General features: G+C 51.6%; 1 protein-coding gene across 1 annotated transcript in view; it reads right to left on the reverse strand.

Moving 5' to 3' along the window:
• LOC103190417 (calcium/calmodulin-dependent protein kinase type II subunit beta) overlaps nt 1-21,003 on the reverse strand; it is a 103,573-nt gene that overhangs the window by 78,676 nt on the left and 3,894 nt on the right. Inside the window, exon 3 of the mRNA XM_042344470.1 lies at nt 1,033-1,092. Within this exon, the coding sequence (XP_042200404.1) occupies nt 1,033-1,092 (60 nt within the window). The remainder of the gene's footprint in view (nt 1-1,032; nt 1,093-21,003) is intronic.

Consider the following 21,003-nt stretch of genomic DNA (forward strand, 5'->3'; position numbering starts at 1 on the left):
ACATATATATATATTTTTTTTAATGTGAATTCTAAAACAAGTCTCTCTCTGCAACACACACACACACACACTGTGGTGTAGGCCACAATGTTATGGCGGCTCAAAATCTGCTGCTCGTCAGGTTCTGTCAGCGCAAATAATGCGAACATCGCAAGGAGTATCCCACAGGAACAACCTCCAGACTGTCACGTGGTGAATTATAAAGGAAGGGGGAGTGGGTGGGTTTGAACGTTTAGGCTTCAGACAATACATCTCGACCACTTGTTTGACATCTCTAATACATGTTGCCTTCGCGCACAGTTCATAATCGTGTCGTGGTATTTGCTGCTGTTTTGACGTTAAAACGAATAAGTAATAATAATAATAAGAGTTGCAATTGATTGTGTTCAACCGACATTCCCTGAGTTACTGACAATAATCCTCGCGTTTGTCCCGGCGCCTGATCGCGCCTTCGAGACGTCTCAAAGCGCTTCACAGGACACACCGTAAAGTGGAGTGACTGTGTATTTTGTGGGCGAAACGCGGCAGCCGATTGCGCACAGCGGCGTCCCCCCCACAAACAGCCGTGGGTGGAAGTGACCACATTTTATTTATTTTATTTTTTGAAGGGATTATTACCCCCGGACAAAGCAATCTGCCAATCGACTAACGACTGCTCTAACCCTCGAGCTACCGGACTCCACAATGATACCACTGCAAAGGAGCATCACACAAATCACTCCAACACCAACACCGTAGTCCTGATGAAGATGCCGTTTCCTCCTTCCCTTCCGACACCGTTTGACACTCATCCTCGTTCCAAGAAGCCGGAGCGATTGGTTACGTGGAACGGTCCACGGAAGCACAAAAATATAGAGCGCGCAGAGGAGGCCGTTCGGCCCACCGTGTCTGTGCCAACAATCAAAACCACCCAACAAACTCCTCACGGCTCGGGGGGGGGGGTTTGAAACCACCGGGAATCAGGGCAAAGGATTTTCTGACACTCTTTACGGCACAGAGAGAGAGAGAGAGAGAGAGGGGGGCAGTGCTCACCGATATTGGAGTGCTTCAACAGACGACAGATCCGAGCTTCCCTCTCCAGCTTCTGGTGATCTGAGGAGAGAATAGAGATAGAGTCGGTGAATAAGATGGTGAAAATAATAATAATAATAATCATTGCATTTGACACAGCGCCTCCTGGCGTCTCCGAGACATCTCAAAGCGCTTCGCAGGATACGCTGTAAGGTGGAGTGACTGTGTATCGTGCGGGCGAAACTTGTGGGCAGCCGATTGCGAAATACTCAGGGACATTTATACCCTACACGAACAACAACAACATCATCATCATCATCAAACGGCATTTACAAGGCGCCTTTCACAGTTGGGAGGACGTCCCAAGGGGCTGGACAGCTGAGGGTTTGCACCCGAGCTGGGGGTGGGGTGGGGAGGGGGGGGTTGGGTGGAGTCAGGAGGGGTGGAAGGTGTGTGTGGGTGTGTGGGAATTTTGTCCGAAAACATGGTCAAAGAGGTAAGTCTTTAGACGGGCCTCACACTCATCGGGGCCCAATAACGTCTCTCAGAAGCTACCCCCACCCCCCCCTCCCACCCCGGTGTGGTTCACTGGGTGGGGTGGGGTGGGGTGGGGGTGGTGGGGGGGGGTAGAAAAACCGTTGGAAATAGCCACGGCATCACTGAGCTGAAGACTTGGCAAACTTTGTTTGTTCGGCTTAATGTTTGAACATACACTGCTCACACTCGTCTACAAACCCCTTCACTCCCCGGCACCTCCAACCTGATTACTCCCCGACCCACTACCCCCCCCCCCCCCCCCACCGCTCGGCTGGCTTCGGCCCACTTGCCCCCCTCCCCAACACCACACCTGACCCCCCAGGGCTCCACTGGAACATCAGCTTAGACGGTGTGATCCCAAGTCCCGATGCGGGGGCTTGAACCCACACCCTTCTGACTCTGAGGCGAGAGAGCGCGAGAGGGGGAGAGAGAGCGAAAGGGGGAGAGAGAGCGAGAGGGGGAGAGAGCGCGAGAGGGGGAGAGAGAGCGAGAGGGGGAGAGAGAGCGAAAGGGGGAGAGGGGGAAGAGAGGTACCATTTCTTAAAAATAATAATAATAATTTGGTCTCTCAATCCACGGCTGTTTGTGGGGGCCGCGGCAATTGGCTGCCAAGATCCGCAGTCACTACACCTCTTTACAGTACATTCTGCGAAGCCCTTTTTTTATTTTTGACGCCTCAAAAAATACACAGTAGTCGGTTCACTTTACAGTGTATCCCGTGAGGCGCTTCGAGACGTCTCGAAGACGTGAGGAGGCGCTGTGCCAAATGCCGGGATTATTATCATTATTATTATCATCATTAATGACGGCAAACTCCGTCTACTTGGGTTAACCGCGGCCCCCACCCAGTCCTCGCCCGCCACAGCTAGTTGCCTCCGATATTAAGCGGCAAAACCTTTCCACTTCCAAAAAAGAAAGGAGAGAAATACTCAGCGGGGCCTGGGCTGCGAAAACTGCAATGCACATTCCTTTTTAAAAATATTTATAGATACACCACCAGAGAGAAGCTGCCGGCCACCAGAGGCCAAGTAAATACAACAGAGAGTGCGAGAGTCTCGAGTTTAGCAGCTGATTTGTGTCGCTTGTTTATGTGCAATAATAATAATCATCAGCAGCAGCGGCAGCGCCGTCTCTTTACACTTATTATAGCGCCTTTCGTGCCAGGAGGAAAGAGCTCACATAATAATAATGATCCTCGAGTTTGATAATAACGCGTTATCCACTGCTTGGGGTAACCGGAGGCGCGCGTGTGTGTGTCTGTGTGTGTGTGTGTCTGTGTGTATCTGTGTCTGTGTGTGTCTGTGTGTGTGTGTCTGTGTCTGTGTGTGTCTGTGTGTGTGTGTGTGTCTGTGTGTATGTCTGTGTGTGTGTCTGTGTCTGTGGGGAGTAAGGAAACTTGCCTACGGTTTCGCCCTGACCTGACCCGCTCGGGAATCGAACCCGGGTCCTCTGAGGGAGTGGGTGATGAAAGAGTGTGTGTGTGGGGGGGGGGGGGGGGGGCCTGGATGAAATCGGCCACCCTGATCTAATAGAACGGCGGAACGGCCTCGAGGGGCTGAATGGCCTCCTCCTGTTCCTAAGTTCCTTGTCAATCAGCTGCCATTGCAGTGTGGTGTCGCTCTGTGAACGTTCACAGCTCAGGACCGTCGGTGGCTCATCCTTACCCTCGTGAAGTGGGTCAGGAAGTATTTTTCCCCGGAAAGAAAGGGTAACGAAAATGAGCGGCGCTCTTAGGAACAGGAGGAGGCCATTCAGCCCCTTCGAGCCTGTTCCGCCGTTTAATTAGATTGTGGCTGACCTGTACCTCAACTAATCCACTCCGTCTCACACACACACACTCCCTTTCTCTCTCACACTGACCCTCTCTCTCTCTCTCTCTCTCTCCCTCTCTCTCTGACCGAGTCTGGCTGATGCTCTCCCAAACTGCACTGAGAAAGAGCCCAAGAAAGAGTAGAGAGGATTAATTTATCCTTTGAGGTCTATGTGAGGCAGCAGTTTAACGTTATGCAAGTTTTCTTTTTTTTTCACAAAAAAAGAAAAACACATCATTCATCGCGTTTCTTTTATTTTCCTGTCAACTTTTTGTCTGGGAAAATAATGACTTTACACAGCGTCGCGAGACGCAGAAAGTCCTGTGGACGGTCTGACTGACTGACTGACTCATGACAGAGAGCAAAGTACCCACTAGCTCTTGCTGCCGCTTCTGTTGGTGACTGTAAAAAACACAGGGAGTTTAGAAAAAAAAAGTCCTGTAGCTCGGTGGTTAGGGACCTCGCCTCGCAAGCGAGAGGACCCGGGTTCGATTCGCGGCCAGGACTTAGACCTTAGGCTCCACACGCACACGCCTCTGTTTGCTCGTCAATTGGCGGATCGCTTTCTGATTGAATCCCTTCGATGAAAAATAATAATAATATTAAATGTGGACCCGGGGTCCTCTCGCCTGCGAGGCGAGTGCTCTAATCGCTAACCACCAACCCTACAGGACTAGAGGTTTACAGGCCAGAAGGAGGAGCAAGTTCTCTCTCTCTCTCTCTCCGCTCTGTCCGAGTCAGACCCCGGTGGGATGGGACACGAGTGCAATTTGAGACGTGGGTTATTGCTGTCAAAGAGCATTTGGTCTGAAGCTATAGATAGGAGCCTCCGACTAAAAATAGCCCTGACCCACACGATATTTAGAACTGAGTCATTCTTTGGGATGGCTCTGTCCACTGGCACACACGAGTCTTTGTAGGACACGGGATTAATTCGCCTCCCCCCACCCCACCTCACAACCCGCTGTTCCTCCCCACCCCCACCCCTCTCAGTCACACTGCTGCTAAGGATATAGTGACTGTATACTGAAAAGCTTTGAGACGTCGTCTCGACGGCGTGATATCAAATGCAAGGGCTGTTATCATTATTATTAATTATTATCATGGTAATAACGGTGCCACTGGGATGTTGGTGGTAGTTCAAGAGATGCAAAGCCCCAAATCTGGGCGTCTCAGCCCATTTATCATAATAATAATAATCCTTTTATTTGACCCGACGCCTCATCACATCTTCGAGACGTCTCAAAGCGCTTCACGGGGACACACCGGAAAAGTGTAGTGGCTGCGGCATTTTTGTGGGCGAAATATACTGGCCGCACAGGCAGCATATATTTGTGTTTCCCCTCCGGGAACGTAACGTTTTAAAAAAAAACACTTACGGGTTAAGGAGGGGAGTGGGTGGACCGGATGAAATGGAGAGGGGTGAGGGAAGGCGGACAAAATCGCCCAGTGGGCCGAATGCGGCCCGCGGGCCGCCAGTTGGGACGACCCTGGCGTCAAGCAATGCTAAGAAGAGGAACGACAGGTATTTGATAAGCTGTAATGTCCTCTCACTGTAGCCGACACTCTCTCTCTCTCTGGTTGTGGGAGAAACGAAGACGGTATAAAGAAAGGAGGAGGTGGTAAACAGTGAGAGGGAGAGGGGAGGAAGAGGGAGAGAGTGTGAGAGAGGGAGGGAGGGAGGGAGGGAGGAGCCGGGGCACTCAGTATCAGTTGGCTGATCCCAGCTGTTAATTAGAAGCAGGGAGAGGTCCCAGGAGGAACGCAGCTTTAGGTTACAAGCTTCCCAACCGACTCGAACACTTGCGCATTGGCATTCCCTATCCACCCGCAACATCGAGCTTCTATCGAATGGATCGATCCAACGCTGCAAAGTGCCGCATTGGCATGAGTTGTGCTGCAAACTCACTGCAGCATTCGGCATTCAGGGCAGAATATTCCTTCTCTCCATCTCTCTCTCTCTCTCACACACACACACACTCAGTCAGTCTCTCTCTCTCACACACACACACTCAGTCAGTCTCTCTCTCTCTCTCTCGCTCGCTGTCTGTTTCTCTCCCTCCCCGAAATGATTACGATTAAAAATAGCAGATTTCAAGAAAAAAGAAATGACTTCAAAAATCACGCTGCTGTTTTCTCCGGCTCATGAACACAGGGGGAGAGGGGGGAGAGGGAAAGGCAGTAAAAGTCAAGTGGTGGGTTCAAACCAGCCTTGTTCTTCACAGAGCCGCCCGAGGAAATAACAACGGCAATAATAATAATAATAATGCATTTGATGACAGCGCCTCATCACGTCATCCAGACGTCTCAAAGCGCTTCGCAGAATAGACTGTGAAGTGAATGACTGTGTATATTTGTGGGCGGAACGCGGCAGCCAATTGCGCACAGCAGCGTCCCCGCAAACAGCCGTGGATTGAAGTGACCAATTTATTGTGGTTTTGTTTGCTCGAGGGACTATTATCAGGCGTGTGTGCGGAGTAAGGAAACTTGCCCAAGGTTTCGCCCTGACCTGCCGGGAATCGAACCCAGTTCTCCCGCTTGCGAGGCGAGCGCTCTAACCGCTGAGCTGCGGGACTCCACTGTGTGTGTTTTGTGGGCCAAACGCAGCAGCCAATTGCGCACAGCGGCGTTTCACAAACACTCGCGGATCGAACTGACCCATTTATTTATTTTGTTTTGAGCTGATTATCACCGCGAGAAAGCGATCCGCCAATCGACTAACAACCAGGTAAACAGGCGCGTGTACGTGTGGGGTAAGGAAACTCGCCTAAGGTTCTGCCTTCCGGGGAATCGAACCCAGGTCCTCTCGCTTTGCGAGGCGAGAGCTCCAACCATTGGTCCGAAATCCGGGAGGCGAGGGAATGAGCCGGGAGGGGGAGTAATTCATTAACTCTGTGTGGATTCGTTTACAGCAGATTTATAATGATAATAAATAACAATAATCCTTGCACTCGATAAGAGAGCCTTTTCGCGTCTTCCGAGACGTCTCAAAGGTTTGAAAGGGGAAGACGTTCGATTGTTTCGGAGTTGGTTGAGACGAGCAGTGATCGGGGACACTCTAACCTGCCTGAAGGGCCCCAGGTAAATGCAAGTGGTCGGTGTTGTTGACTGACCCCACAACACCTCTCGGCCTGTGATTCCCGGCTCCGTGTTTGAGGTCGGGCCGCTTTGCTGACTCAATCAGCCGGCGAATCGATGCCAATAACGCTGCGGAGTCCCGGCTCGGGCTAACTCCCTTTCACGTGAATCAGGCCACTGTGTGATTATATACTGAACAAAACCCCGAAAGCTGTGGCGGTGCCTTATTAGGAAGAGATAGAAACGTGGGAACAGGAGGAGGCCATTCAGCCCCTCGAGCCTGTTCCACCATCCTACTAGATCATGGCCGATCAGTACCTCAGCTCCAATTACCCACCTTTGCCCCCGTATCCCTTGATCCCCTGACCCAACAAACACCACCACCTCAGTCTTGAAGATGTGTTCATAATTATATTTTTAAAAATATACAAATAATTGAGTCGCTCGATCCACGGCTGTTTGTGGGGGAAGCCGCCGAGCGCAACCGGCTGTCGCGTTTCGCCCACAAGGCATACGTTCACTTGCACTTTACAGCGTATCCTGTGAAGCGCTTCGAGACGTCTGAACGAATGCGAGGATTATTATGTGAAGGGATCCAGCGCTTGAGGTGTGGGCGGGCGGGGGGTGGGCGTGGGGGGGGGGGAGAAAGAGAAAGCCAAGGCGTGATGCGGAGGTTAAACTAAACTAAACTGCCCAAACGCTGGTTCAGTGAGTGACCGACCGGCTTTCCAGTTGGAAGCAGAAAGTGTCGATTCATTCAAATGCAAATGAGACAGGATTTCTGTTAGAAAATAATATTTTGGGATAACAGCGTATGAGTAATTTGAGACGTGATATGTAGTAAGTTTCCTCAGACAGGTTTCCTTACTCCGCACGCGCGCCTCTGTTTACTCAGCGGTGAGTAGGAACCCGGCTATTAATCGATTGGCGGATAGATCACTTTTCCGGGGGTAATAATCTCTCTCCCCACCAAAAAAAAATTGGGTCACTCAGTCCACGACTGTTTCTGGGACACTGCAGCGCTGTATCAAATGCAAGAATTATTATTATTTCAAGGGCTTCTGTGGTATCTGTGACGTGAGATCACTCTCAGATTATAACACACAAATTTTGATGAGTTTTTCTTTTGTTTTTTTGGGGGCCGAGAGTGAAGTGCCATCAGAGGGATGTCTGGGGTGTTGTTAATGATCGTTCAACAGTGGCACACACGCACAGACAGACAGACAGACAGACAGACAGATACACACACACACACACTCACTCACACACACACGCACACACACACACACACTCATACACACAGACTCACACAGACAGACTCACACAGACATACACACAGACATACACACACAGATACATACACACACACACAGAGACTCACACACACAGAGAGACTCACACACACAGAGACTCACTTACACACACACACACTCACACACACAGACTCACACAGACAGACTCACACAGACATACACACACAGATACACTCACACACACACAGAGACTCACACACACAGAGAGACTCACACACACAGAGACTCACTCACACACACACACACACACACACGCGGTGCATCTCCAGCCTGAGGCCGTGTCCGCCGTATGCATTCTGTTCCCACACTGAGTTATGGAGTTCGGGTAAAAGTCAGTTCAAAGCCACTGCATTGCAGGTACAACTGAGCATGTGCACCGCGTGAGGCAGCCTCAGCCTGTCATGTCACACCGGGCTCTGCACCGTCACACTGACTGGTTATCATCATCATCATCATTATTATTATTATTAATAATAATGGCAATCCCTGCGTTTGACCCGGCGTCTCATCACGTCATCGAGACGTCGCAAAGCGCTTCACGGGATACGCTGTCGAGTGGAGTGACCGTGTATTTTGTGGGCGGAACGTCCCCACACACACAGCCGTGGGTTGAGTGATCAAATTCTGATGAATTTTTTTTTTTAGAGGGATTATTTTACCCCCGAAATGCGATCCCCCGATCGACTAACAACCGGGTTCCTACTGACTGCCGGTAAACAAAGGCGTGTGCGTGTGTGTGTGCGTGTGTGCGTGTGTGTGGAGTAAGGAAACTCGCCCGACATTTCGCCCTGACCTGACCCTGAGATCTCCCGCTTGCACTACAGGTGTGAACCCCGTGGCTTAAAGCGATCTGCCCGCCCGAGTGATGTACGGAGGGACGCAGAGCGAAAGTCAAGCCCGCGGGATTGTCGAGGCAGGTGAGCTCGCTGGCCCAGCCCGAAGCCAGGAAGATCCCAGGGTCCGACTGACGTTAAACGGAAATGTGGTCTCACTCAGTCACAGTCAAACCCCCACTCACACATACACACACACACAGTCAAACCCCCTCACTCTAACACACACACATACACACACGCACAGTCAAACTCACACACACACAGTCAAACCCCCTCACTCTCTCACACACACAGTCAAACCCCCACACTCACACACACACACATACAGTCAAAACCCTTAATCTCTCTCACACACACACACACACACAGTCAGACTCAGTTCAATGCCACAAAACAATAGCACAAATTTCCCAGGAGCTGCGACTCAGCCGCTGCAGTGAACACAACAGCACAAAACACTGGAGACTAATACAGGAATATAGCAATTTCTGGGTTCGTTAATCATACAAATAATAATAATAATAATAATCCTCGCATTTGATATAGCGCTTTTCACGTCGGGAGAGGACGTCCCAAAGCGCTTCACAGAACACACTGTAAAGTGAATTGACTGTATATTTGTGGACGAACGCGGCAGCCAATTGCGCACAGCAATGTCCCACAAACAGCCGTGGATTGAAAATGACCAATTTATTATTGTTTTTGGTTTTGGAGGATTATTATTAGGCTCTGTGTGGAGTAAGGAAACTTGCCCGAGGTTTCGCCCTCTGCCTGGAATTGAACTCAGGTCTCTCACTTGCAAAGCGAGTGCTCTAACCACTGAGCTACAGGACTCCACATAATAATCCTTGCACTTCATACACAGCAGCACCTTTTCATGTCAGGAGAACATCTCAAAGCACTTCACAGGATGTACTTGTGAAAGTACAGTGACTGTTGTTTTGTGGGCGAAACACGGCAGGCAATTTTGACACACGCGCACACGCACGCACACGCACGCACGCACACACACGGCGCCGTGGTTTGGTATATTTAGTGCTATATCATGTCACAAAGGCGTCTACAAGCGCTTTACAGGAATTACTGTGTCCCACAAACCGCCGTGGATTGCGTGACCAAATTATTATCCTTAATTCATTTTTCGAAGGGGTTATTAGCCCCGGAAAAGCCACCCGCCAATCCCACTGAACTACAGGACTCCACGATCGCCTGAACACCAGCTCACGATTCCCCCCCGTCCTCCCCCTCCCCCTCCCCTCCCCTCCTCTCCCTCCACCCCCACCGTCCACCTGGAAATAAAGCGCGAGGAGTCGATAAAAAAAAAACAAAGACATAAAAATACATTTCCGTGTCTTATTACTGCAAAGGAAAGTGTCGGTCTCCCTCCAGAAGATAAGCCGAACAAAATGAGTTGCCCGCCCACGTTGGGGCTGAATTTCATTAGCGCCCGCTCTATTTTCAGTCGTACAATCAGCGGCCAACATAAACCTCCAAATACTTATCCCCTGAAATCAATTCCAATTAACAAGGAAGGCAACAAGGGGAAGGGGTTAAAGCTGGGGCTCTGCGACCCTGAAAAACAAGGGGAACCTTCCAGCCCGACAACAACAACAAACAACAACAACGTGCCTTTACCCAGCGCCCCCTCACGCAGGGCAGGGCGGGGGGGGGGCGGGGGATAGGGAGAGGGTAGCAGAGTCTCGGGGGCGCAGTGGCTGAAAGTGCGGCCACCGATGATGGAGCGGAGGCAGAGAGGGTCGTGGGTTGGGGGTGGGGGAGGCGGGGGGGGGGGTGAGCAGGCGGGAGAGGTGTCGGGAGGCGCAAAGGGGTTTTGGAGGCGAGTGAGGGGAGCTCGACATCGACGCCAAGTGGGAGAGGGAAGCCGAGGCCGCGTGATATCACCGGGGCTGGAGCTCTCAACAAAATAATAATAATAATCCTAATAATAATAATCCTTGCATTTGATATAGCGCTTTTCACGTCGGGAGGACGTCCCAAAGCGCTTCACAGAACACACTGTAAAGTGAATTGACTGTATATTTGTGGGCGAACGCGGCAGCCAATTGCGCACAGCAATGTCCCACAGACAGTCGTGGATTGAAAATGACCAATTTATTATTGTTTTTGGTTTTGGAGGATTATTATTAGGCTCTGTGTGGAGTAAGGAAACTTGCCCAAGGTTTCGCCCTCTGCCTGGAATTGCAGGAAGGGGTCAGCGATCGGGTGCTGGTGGTCAGTCAGCCTCCCCTCCCGCCCTCCCCTCCCGCCTGCCCTCCCTCGCCGTGGAGTCAGAAGGCTGTGGGTTCAAGCCCCCCAAGTCGAGCTGACCGACCAGTAACAGCGCTGGGGGAACGAATGCACTGCACCCGTCCATCTCTGTAAGTGTTGCCTGGGGTTCACAGTCAGTCAGGGATCCCATTCCTGACCCCGACAACAACTACAACAACTACAACCTGCACCGGCCACTAGAAATGGCCTCGCACTACACTAAAAACTGCCAGCGAGCACTCTAGCCAGGTGTCTGACACACACGCACACGCGCACACACGTGTGGAAACCCATCACCGTTGCTTAACAAGTCTTCAAACCGAACTGAGTATGACGATGCACCCCACCTCCACACGCAAAGGATGGCAAACAATAATCAATAATCCTTGCATTTGAATACAGCGCCTTATCACGTCGTCGAGGCGTCCCAAAGCGCTTCGCAGAAAATACTGTCAAGTGTAGCGACGGCGTATTTCGTGGGCGAAACCCGGCGGCCGATTGCGCACAGCAGCGTCCCCACAAACAGCCGTGGGTTGAGTGACGCGATTTTTGTTTTTTGGAGGGATTATTAACCCCTGGAAAGCGATCGGCCAATCGACTAATAACCGGGTTCCTACTTACTGCTGGGTAAACAGAGGCGTGCGTGTGTGTGCGTGTGTGTGTGTGTGTGTGTGTGTGCGTGTGTGCGTGTGTGTGTGTGTGCGTGTGGAGTAAGGGAACTTGCCTTAGGTTTTACCTAAGGTTTTGCTCTGTGAAATTTCCAGAGATCCAGATAGACTGTTTTAAAGGGATGTGCACTCGCTCTCTCTCACTCGCTCTCTCTCTCGCTTGCGCTCTCTCTCTGGAGGAACACATCCGGCTTACCGAATTCCGGACAGCATTAGGCGCGGGTTGGCGAGAGCCAAGACTTGTGAGGGGGGGGCGGGGGGTGGTGTGGGGGTGGGGGGGGGAGAGCCCAGAGTGTGTGTTGGAGGTAACTGTTGGAGTCTAACCAGCTGAAACCACACACAGCCATCGAGCCATTGAAGTCAGTGCACCTGTAGCCCAGGAAGCAGCGAGGGTCGGTTTCAGTCAAGAGAGAGAGAGAGAAAAAATACGGTTGCGGGGGAAATCATGAAAAGAAAATGAAGTTAAGGCGGGAAAGTTATTATTAAATTACTGACGAAAGGTCATCGACCCGCACTGTGCTCGAGGGCCGCGTTCAAAAATAGGGCTTCTGCCTCGACTTAAGTGGAAGCGATTTAACTTAACATTGTGCAACTGCAACCAACAAAGCTGATCAACTCCACTTACAGCAAATACACCAATTGTCAGCCCCACTCCTTCGTATACTTCAATCCCCGGCTGTTTGTGTGTGTGTGTGTGGGGGTGTGGGGGTGTGGGGGGGTAACGCTGCTGTGCGCAATTGGCTGCCGCGTTTCGCCCACAAAATACGCAGTCGATTCGCTTCGCGGCGTATCCCGTGAAGCGCTTTGAGACGTCTCGAAGACGCGATGAGGCGCTGTATCGACTGCAAGGACTTTCTTAATCAGACGTGAGAGCCGGTTCTCTGGATCCTCCCGGCACGGAAGTTATTATAATAATAATAATCCTCGCATTGGATACAGCGCCTTGTCGTGTCGTTGAGACGACTCAAAGCGCTTCACAGGATACACTGAAAAGTGAATGGACTGTGTGTTTTGTGGGCGAAAAGCGGTAACCAATTGCGCACAGCAGCGTCCCCACAGACGGGCGTAGATCGAGTGACCACATTTCTTTTAGCCACGGGAAATGACCTGCAATCAACTAACAACGGTTCCTGCCTCGCTGCTGGGTAAACAGGGGCGCGCGGGCGTGGAATAAGGTGACTTGCCTGAGGATTAGTCCCCCCCCAACCCGCCCGGGAATCGAACCCGGGTCCTCTCGCTCTTGGAAGAGAAAGAGAGAGAGAGAGAGAGAGAGGGGGGAGAGAGAGCGTACGTGTCAACGATTCAACCGAAGATCTCACAAAACTCAACTCAAGACGGGGGGGGGAGGGAGGGGAGGGAAATGCGTGTGTGTGGGTGTGAGCCAACGCTGCAGGTTACTCAGCTCTCTCTGTGTGTTATTTTTACCTTCTGAAACTTGTCAAACAAATGCAAGCAGAGGTTATACATGGGCAGACAGAGAGATAGACAGACAGACAGACAGACAGACAGATAGAGAGAAGAGATAGACAGATAGAGAGAGAGCCAGATACAGAGAGAGAGAGAGAGAGAGACGGACAGATAGAGACAGAGACAGACAGATAGAGAGAGAGATAGAGAGATAGAGACAGACAGATAGAGAGAGAGCCAGATACAGAGAGAGAGGCAGACAGACAGATAGAGAGACAGAGACAGACAAACAGAGAGAGAGATAGAGACAGACAGAGAGAGAGACAGAGAGACGGAAAGACAGATAGAGAGAGAGAGCAAGAGACAGACAGACAGACATCAGACAGACAGACAGAGAACTAGAGACAGAGAGAGATAGACAGACGGACAGATAAAGAAAGAAACAGAGAGAGAAATAGAGAGAGAGAGAGAAAGAGACAGACAGATGATGACAACAACACAACTTGAATTTATATAGCGCCCGCCATGCTGGGCGGAGTCCCCGAGCCTGTCCATCCCAGACAGACAGAGAGACAAGACAGTCAGACAGACAGACAGACACCATCATTGGAAACTGCTGAAACAGGACACCGCAACTATCACCAATTGCAAACTGGGAGCCGTCTGCGATTTGTCAGAAACATAACAAGCTGCAGATGTTAAGTAAAATCAACGGGCGACACAGGAAGCCAACGACAGCAGAAAGATTTGGCTGATATGAAGACTTCATCTCTCTCTCTCTCGTTGAAGGCTGAAGGCCTAGACAAACCTTTCTCTCTCTCCCTCCCCCCCTCCCCCATTTGGGAGAACGTCCCAAAGCGATGGACAGTCAGGGATTTGGATTGAGCTGGGGGTTGGGGAGGGAGGGAGGGGAAGGGACCGTGGGATGGAGTTCCAGAGAGTGGGTGAGGCAGAGAGGCTGAAGGCCAGACCGGTGATGGTGGGACGGGCCGAGTCGGGCCGGGCGGGGGACAGGGAGCAGGACAGAGGCCACTGAGCAGAGGGAGGAACCTCTTGACTCGGAGGCGAGTGTGTGGACCTCAGGGGGAATGAGAATGATATTGGCGTTGGGTGTAAACACTGTCTGTGTAATTTGGCTTACGGTTAAAAACACAGATGAATAGTCTGATTGTGAATACACGTGTACAGCTTCAGGCCATTACTGTGAATAATTTAGCTCTTTCCCCAACGTCTTGTTTCCTGTAAAACACACCTCCTTCAAACTGCGTCTATACACTGTGCAAAATCTTTTCCGGGGGTAATAATCCCCCCACCACCCCCCACCACCCACCCAAGAAAAGCCACGACTGTTTGTGCGCAACTGACTACTGCGTTTTGCCCACAAAATACACAGTCACTACACTTTATAAAGTAAATCCTGCGAGGCGCTTTGAGACGTCTCGAAGACGTGATCATGGCGCTGTATCAAATGCAAGGATTATTATTATTATTGTTATTACCCGCACACCCACGCACACGAGTTTGACTTGAGGCCTTTTCACAAGGAAAGCATCTCGAGCGGCTAAACAACCACATCGCTCTATTATCTTGAAAGATGCTATAAGAGGGGCATCTGAAGGCTTCAATCCTCATTACGTCTCAAGCAAAGTTGCACGTAACATTAGTTTCCACAGACTGCTATCAGTGAGCCGGAGAATGTGCATTTAGCACAGACAAATCCAGTGTCACTTTATTCCAAAATAGACTCGAAGTCTTGCTGGTTGGCTTACAGAATACACAGTCACTACACTTTACACTACATCCCGTGAAGAGCTTTTTTCCCCGATGCAAAAAGCACTAATGTGCCAAATAGAAGGATTATTATAATTATCATCATCTGAGTGGAGTTCCTTCTAAAAATATCAGCTTTACAACAATAATTCTTGCATTTGATACAGTGCCTTATCACATCTTCCAGACGTCTCAAAGCGCTTCATAGAGTAAACTGTAAAGTATATTTTGTGGGCGAAACAAGGATTATTATTATTAGAGTGTATATTTTGTGGATGAGCAACAAATGGTGATGGTGCCAATCAGGAATGGTGCAGTAATGACACGCGCCACTGTCTGAAAGGCTGGTGGGTTGGGCTGGGCTGAGTTGAGCTGGATTTAGCTGGGCTGAATTGGGTTGGGTTGGGCTATTTGGGTTGAGGTGGGCTGGGTTGGGATGGGTTGAGATGAGTTGGGGTGGGATGAGTTGGGATGGGTTGAGGTGGGTTGGGATGGGTTGAGACGAGTTGGGATGGGTTGGGTTGGGATGGGTTGAGATGAGTTGGGGTGGGTTGGGTTGGGATGAGTTGGGGTGGGTTGAGATGAGTTGGGGTGGGTTGAGATGAGTTGGGGTGAGTTGGAATGGGATGGGTTGGGTTGGGATGGGCTCTGAACGTTGGACACCACCTGCTCTCACTCTTGTCGCGAGGGGCATGGATACCAAACGTGGGACAGCAACTGATCTCCTGTTTCATGAGATTGAAAGCGGGAGGGAGAGGAGAGAAGGGAGGGGTAGAGGAGAGGGGGGGGGAGGGTGAGGAGTGAGAGAAGAGGTAGCGGGGGAAGAGGAGAGGAAGAGGTGGAGAGGGAAGAGAAGGGAGAGGGTAGGGGCGAAGTGTTCTTAATGTCCTCTACCCCAGGTGTTAAGCTACACAGAGACACATGGCAGCCAATTGCACGCAGCAGGGTCTGTGCACAAACAGCAGTGAACAAATTTTTTTTAAGAGCACTTGTCCCCCCGGGAAAGCTAACCACCGGGCTCCGAGTTACTGACCCAGGCTCCAATATCAGAGCGCGGTTATGATCGCCCGAGCGGAGATCCCCCCCCACCCTCAAGCCAACGCTTTCTTGCTGTTGATCAATTTTTTTTTCAAAAAAAAAAAGCCATCAGTAGAATTGATCAAACGTGGCATTCCAGAGGCTAATCTCTTTGTAAGGTTTCATTGGAACCGATTACTGAACTCTGCGGAGAATTGGGCCAATCAAGGGACAATCAAACACGGCGCGGAGCCCTGAAGCAGGCGGTTTGAGCCCTCGCCATCGCCAGCGGGAGGACCCGGGTTCGATTCCCGGGCGGGACGAGGCCCAAACCTCCAGGCGAGTTTGCTTTACTCGTTGATAAAAGCTTTCAGCCTCTCCGAATGGTCAAAAGCAGCGTTGGTACTGCGTGCGCACATCGGCTGCCGCCTTTCGCCCACAGACGCACAGTCACTGCGCCTTACAGTATATCCCCCGGAGCGCTTGGAGACGTCTCGGCCGCGTGATCGGGCGCTGTGTCAAATACAAGGCTCGTTATTGATATCAGATCGGTTTCACATCAGCAGGGACACGAGAGAGAGAGAGAGAGAGACACACACACACACACACAGACAAATTCACGATCATTTCATCCCCCGACTTGCTTAAGAAAGATCTTTTCGAGCAGGACGTTCCCGGGTGAGAGGAAAAGTTGAAAGACAGACTTCGAAACCACGGACACCGTCATTGTGCCGTGAGCAGGGAGGAAAGGTGGTGAGGGGGAACTCGTTCTGCTTCGTCACCAGCAGTAAACAACGTCAGGCCGTGAGGCAGACAGACAGACAGACAGACAGACACCTGCAGTTCTCTCAGCCCATCGGGTTACAGTGAGACAAAGCGACTGAGAGCCCCTTCCCTGTACTCTGCTCGCTGGTAGCTGCGCTCGCCAAGCTCAGTGGGTTAGAGCGCGAGAGGACCCGGGTTCGATTCCTCAGAGCCACTGCGTTTCACCCACAAAATATATACACTCACCGCACTTCGCAGCCTATCCTGTGAAGCGCTTTGAGGCATCTAGAAGACGTGATAAGGCGCTGTATAAAATACAAGGATTATTATTATTATTATTATTACTACACTACAGGACTCCAGGGATCTCACACACACTTGTTTTGGGGCCAGTACTGGGAGAGCTTTAGTTTGGGAGGGAGCGGGAGAGGGAGATAGAGAGATAGAGAGAGGGAGAGGGAGGGAGTGAGGGAGAGCGCGAGACCGGCAGCAATGCTAATCAGTCCCTCACATGAGCTATGGGCTCAAAGCTATTTCTCGTCAAGGCAGCTGGTTCTGAACGTGTGGTGGGTATTTTTACACGGCGGGCGGATCCAGCTCAGTAACCAGATCCCGAAGGAGCTCCGTGCAACGCGGCGCGATTCAGGGCAGTGCCCGGGGGAGCGAGGAGTCAGCTCTCCTGACCGTGGGTTACAGGCAGCGAGCGCAATGGGCGGCCGCGGAGGCAGTCGCACCTCTACAACTCGGTCAGAACAGCTTACGTGACGCCAAGAGCCACGGGGGGCAAGTTTAAAAGACGTCGACAGATTACCCCACCCTCTGGAACTCCATCCCTTGGCCCTATCCTCCTCGCTGCCCCCACCACCCACCCACCCACTTCCTCGCCTCCTTCAAGGTGATTTTGGCTCAAGACCCTCCTCTTCGACCAACCATGACTTTGGTCACCCTCCTGCCCCCACCCTCTCGCCCCCACCCCACTTGACTCCAACCCCTGATAATACACTCATCGGGAGTCGAGTGGATTCCCAGACCTACTGTTACTTGGCTGACATTCCTTTGCCCCTCCGCCTGGCCCCCTCCCTCGCCCCCTTCTAGGTCCGTCTCAAGACCTTCCTCTTCAACCGGGCTTCGGGGACCCTCCTCCTCCCCCCGATCCCAACCCCCAGCTCAGGTCCAAATCCCTGACCGTCCAGCGCCTTGGGACGTCCTCCCGACGTGAGAGGCGCTGTGTAAAATGTTGTTTTGTATTGCATTGCGCTCCCAGAGTGACCCATTTCAGTTACTAAACACAGTCCAAGGGCGACTGTTCGAAGAAAATTAAAAATCAAAATTCAAAGTTGGATTTGACCCCCCAAAAAAATCACTGTCAAATCAAACCCACCTTTGAATTTTGTTTACACCCCCCACCCCACCCCACACAGACCCCTCTCTCCCACCCCCACCCATACACCCACCCACCACTTGTGTAACAAGCCGACTCGTATGTAGGTCACAGAAAGACACTGAATGAATAAAAAAAAGGACCCGGAAAAAGAGTTTTACAATGTCTGCAGAATCACTGCTTACATAAGTTGACACAATAAGGACGATGTAATAAATGACGACTCGTTTAACTCTTGGAAGTTCATTCTGCGCCGGACTTTGTACTTGAACTGTTGCCGACGCCTTGCCCTGTAGTGTCATGGTTAGCGTGCTCGCCTCGCAAGCGAGAGGACCGGGGTTCAAACCCCGGGCAGCGCTTCGAGACGTCTCAAAGCCCTTCACACAATACACTGTGAAGTGAATTGACTGTGTATTCTGTGGGCCAAACGCGGCAGCCAATTGCGTACAGCAGCGTCCCCCACAAAGAAGTCGTGGATTGAGAGACCAAATTTTTTTTCCTCCGCGTTGTGGAGGGATTATTAATTCCCAGAGGGTGCGTTAGGGGGTAACTGCTGGAGTCTGACCAGCTAAACCCACATAGCTCGGCCATTGATATCACTGTCTGGCCAAGCTTTCCCACTGCTTGTCCAGCGAGGACACCCCTCCCCGCTAGTTAGTTAGTTAGTTGGGGCTTTGGCTGTGGGATTAACAGGAGCTGAGGGGGAGGATTCCCTGCCCCCCAGTGACTGGTCAGCCCTTCCAGGTCCTGCCCATGAGCCGGGCCGGGCTGTGCGGCCATCAGCAGTGAGTGCCCTGGGATACTGTGGACCCTCCTGGCTCAGGAACCGGGCTAGTGAGAGAGAGAGAGAGAGAGAGAGAGGGACCGCCACAGAGGGCTGGGCTCGATCCCCACGTTCTGTTGATAGCGGGGGGGGGGGGGGGGGGGGTGTGGGGAAACTACAAGGAACGAAACAAAACTGCAAGCACGAAACTCTTGAGACCCTGCACCAAGCGAAACAACCATCTTCCCCTGAACGACCGCAGGGCCACCGTCGCCAACCAACCATCTCCCGTCGGGAAAACAAACTCAGGACGAGAAACGGAGCCGAGGCGGGGGGGAAAAAAAAGGGATCAGCGTAATGATCATCCCGCTCATCCCCGAGGTCTTCGGACACCGAGCAACCTTGCCCTTCCTTCCCCCGCCGTTATCCCTCAGCGCAGCACAAAGAAACCGCGAGGAAATATAACAACAACTTGTGTTTACACGGCAGCCCCTCACGTAGGGTAGAGTGGGGGTGGGGNAGGCCGTAGAGGGGCATTGAAAGTGAGGACCGGGATCTTGAGCTGTATCCTCCGTGCGATGCTTTCAACGAGGCAACGGAGGGGAAAGGGGGGAGTGTCGAGTCTTAGGGTTAATTTGAAACATGAAACGCTTTTAATTTGAGCCTTTCAATCAACCTTCGCACTACACCACTCCCCCCCGGGGGAGCTTTTGATTCAGATCTTGAGAAAGTTAATGATTTTTTTTTTCCGTCTCGGGCTGAATTCACACTTAAAACAGCGACTTTGCTGGCTGCACACGTCTATGTATAGCGCCCGAGATCCCGGTTCTCGATAAGGTTCACAGCTCGGGGGAGAGAGAGAGAGAGAGAGAATGAACGAGAGAGAGAGAGAATGAACGAGAGAGAGAGAACGCGAGAGAGAGCGCGAGAGCCAGCTATGCAACCTCAAAGCAATCCCTCTCTCCCCCCGAGTCAGCGCAGTACATTCCTGTGACAATAAGGCACAGGCGTCTGCAACAGCTCCGCACAAACTCCTGATCATAATAATAATAATCCTCGCATTTGATGTAGTGCCATATTGTGCCGTTGCGACGTCTCAAAGCGCTTCACGGGATATCCCATAAACTGAACTAATCGGCTGTAGATTTTGTGGGCGAAACGCGGCGGCCGATTGCGCACAGCAGCGTCCCCACAAACAGCCGTGGGTCGAGTGACCCAAGTCAATATTTTTTTTAACCCCCGGAAAAGCCAATCAAATAACAATCGTGTTCCTACTTACTGCTGCGGGAACAGAGGTGCGCTTGTGCGAAGTGAGTGTGTGTGTGTGTTTGCGTGTGCGTGGAGTGAGCGTGTGTGTGTGTGTGCGCATATGTGGAGTGAGTGTGCGTGTGCGGAGTGAGTATGTGTGTGTGCCGCGCGTGTGTGAAGTGAGTGAGTGTGTGAAGTGAGTGTGCGTGCGTGTGTGTGTGTGTGTGAGTGTGTGCATGTGCGGAGTAAGGAAGGAAACTTGCCTAAGGTTTTGCCCCGACCCACCCGGGAATCGAACCCGGCTCCTCCCACTCGCGAGGCGGGAGTGCTCTAACCGCTGAGCTACAGGACTCCACAATGATTATTATTATTATTATTATTATAGCCTATAAATGGAATTTTGTTGTCGTTGCTGTCGTCGTTGATCTGAGGCGAGGTGTCAGATGTAACACGTAGAGACCGGGGGGGGGGGGGGGGAGTGGGGAGATAGTTTGTGCACAGGAAGGATTTGCAGGAACAAGACTTTTTAAATCTACTGTTAAACTATCAAGCGAGTCATGCCACGCAGATCTCCTCGAAGGCAGTTCCTGAAAAACCCGAGCGCCGAGGGCTGCAGACACACACACACCCTCCTCGCACGAGCACTGCCGCTTAACGATATTGGCCCTCGCGTTCGATATCGCGCCTTTTCACGTGATCGAGACTCGTGAGTTCAAGGCTCCAACCCTGCGACTCAAGAGGCAAGACGACTGGCCCGACAGCCCTCGTATTTGATACGGCGCCTCTCGCCGTCTTCGAGACGCCTCAAAGCGCTTCGCAGCATGTGCGGTGCGGTGAAGTGTGGTGACTGTATCGTTTGTGGGCGAAACGCGGCAGCCAACTGCGCCACCGCAGCGTCCCCCACAAACAGCCGAGGGCTGAGCGACCAAGATCTTTAATCGGATGTGCAAAATCGAATGCGAGGAATATTACTGTTAATATACTATTATTATTATTGCACGGTGGGCACCCCATTTATCTGACCAGCGAGGGGATCAAACACACCAGCCTCACCCTGGTCCAATCGCACCGGAGATCAACTCAAGGAATTGGGAGTGTGCTGAAACGGCAAGTCAGGGGCAAACAGGCCT

The sequence above is a fragment of the Callorhinchus milii genome, unplaced genomic scaffold (assembly GCF_018977255.1).
Source record: "Callorhinchus milii isolate IMCB2004 unplaced genomic scaffold, IMCB_Cmil_1.0 Scaffold28, whole genome shotgun sequence".
Lineage (NCBI taxonomy): Eukaryota > Metazoa > Chordata > Chondrichthyes > Chimaeriformes > Callorhinchidae > Callorhinchus > Callorhinchus milii.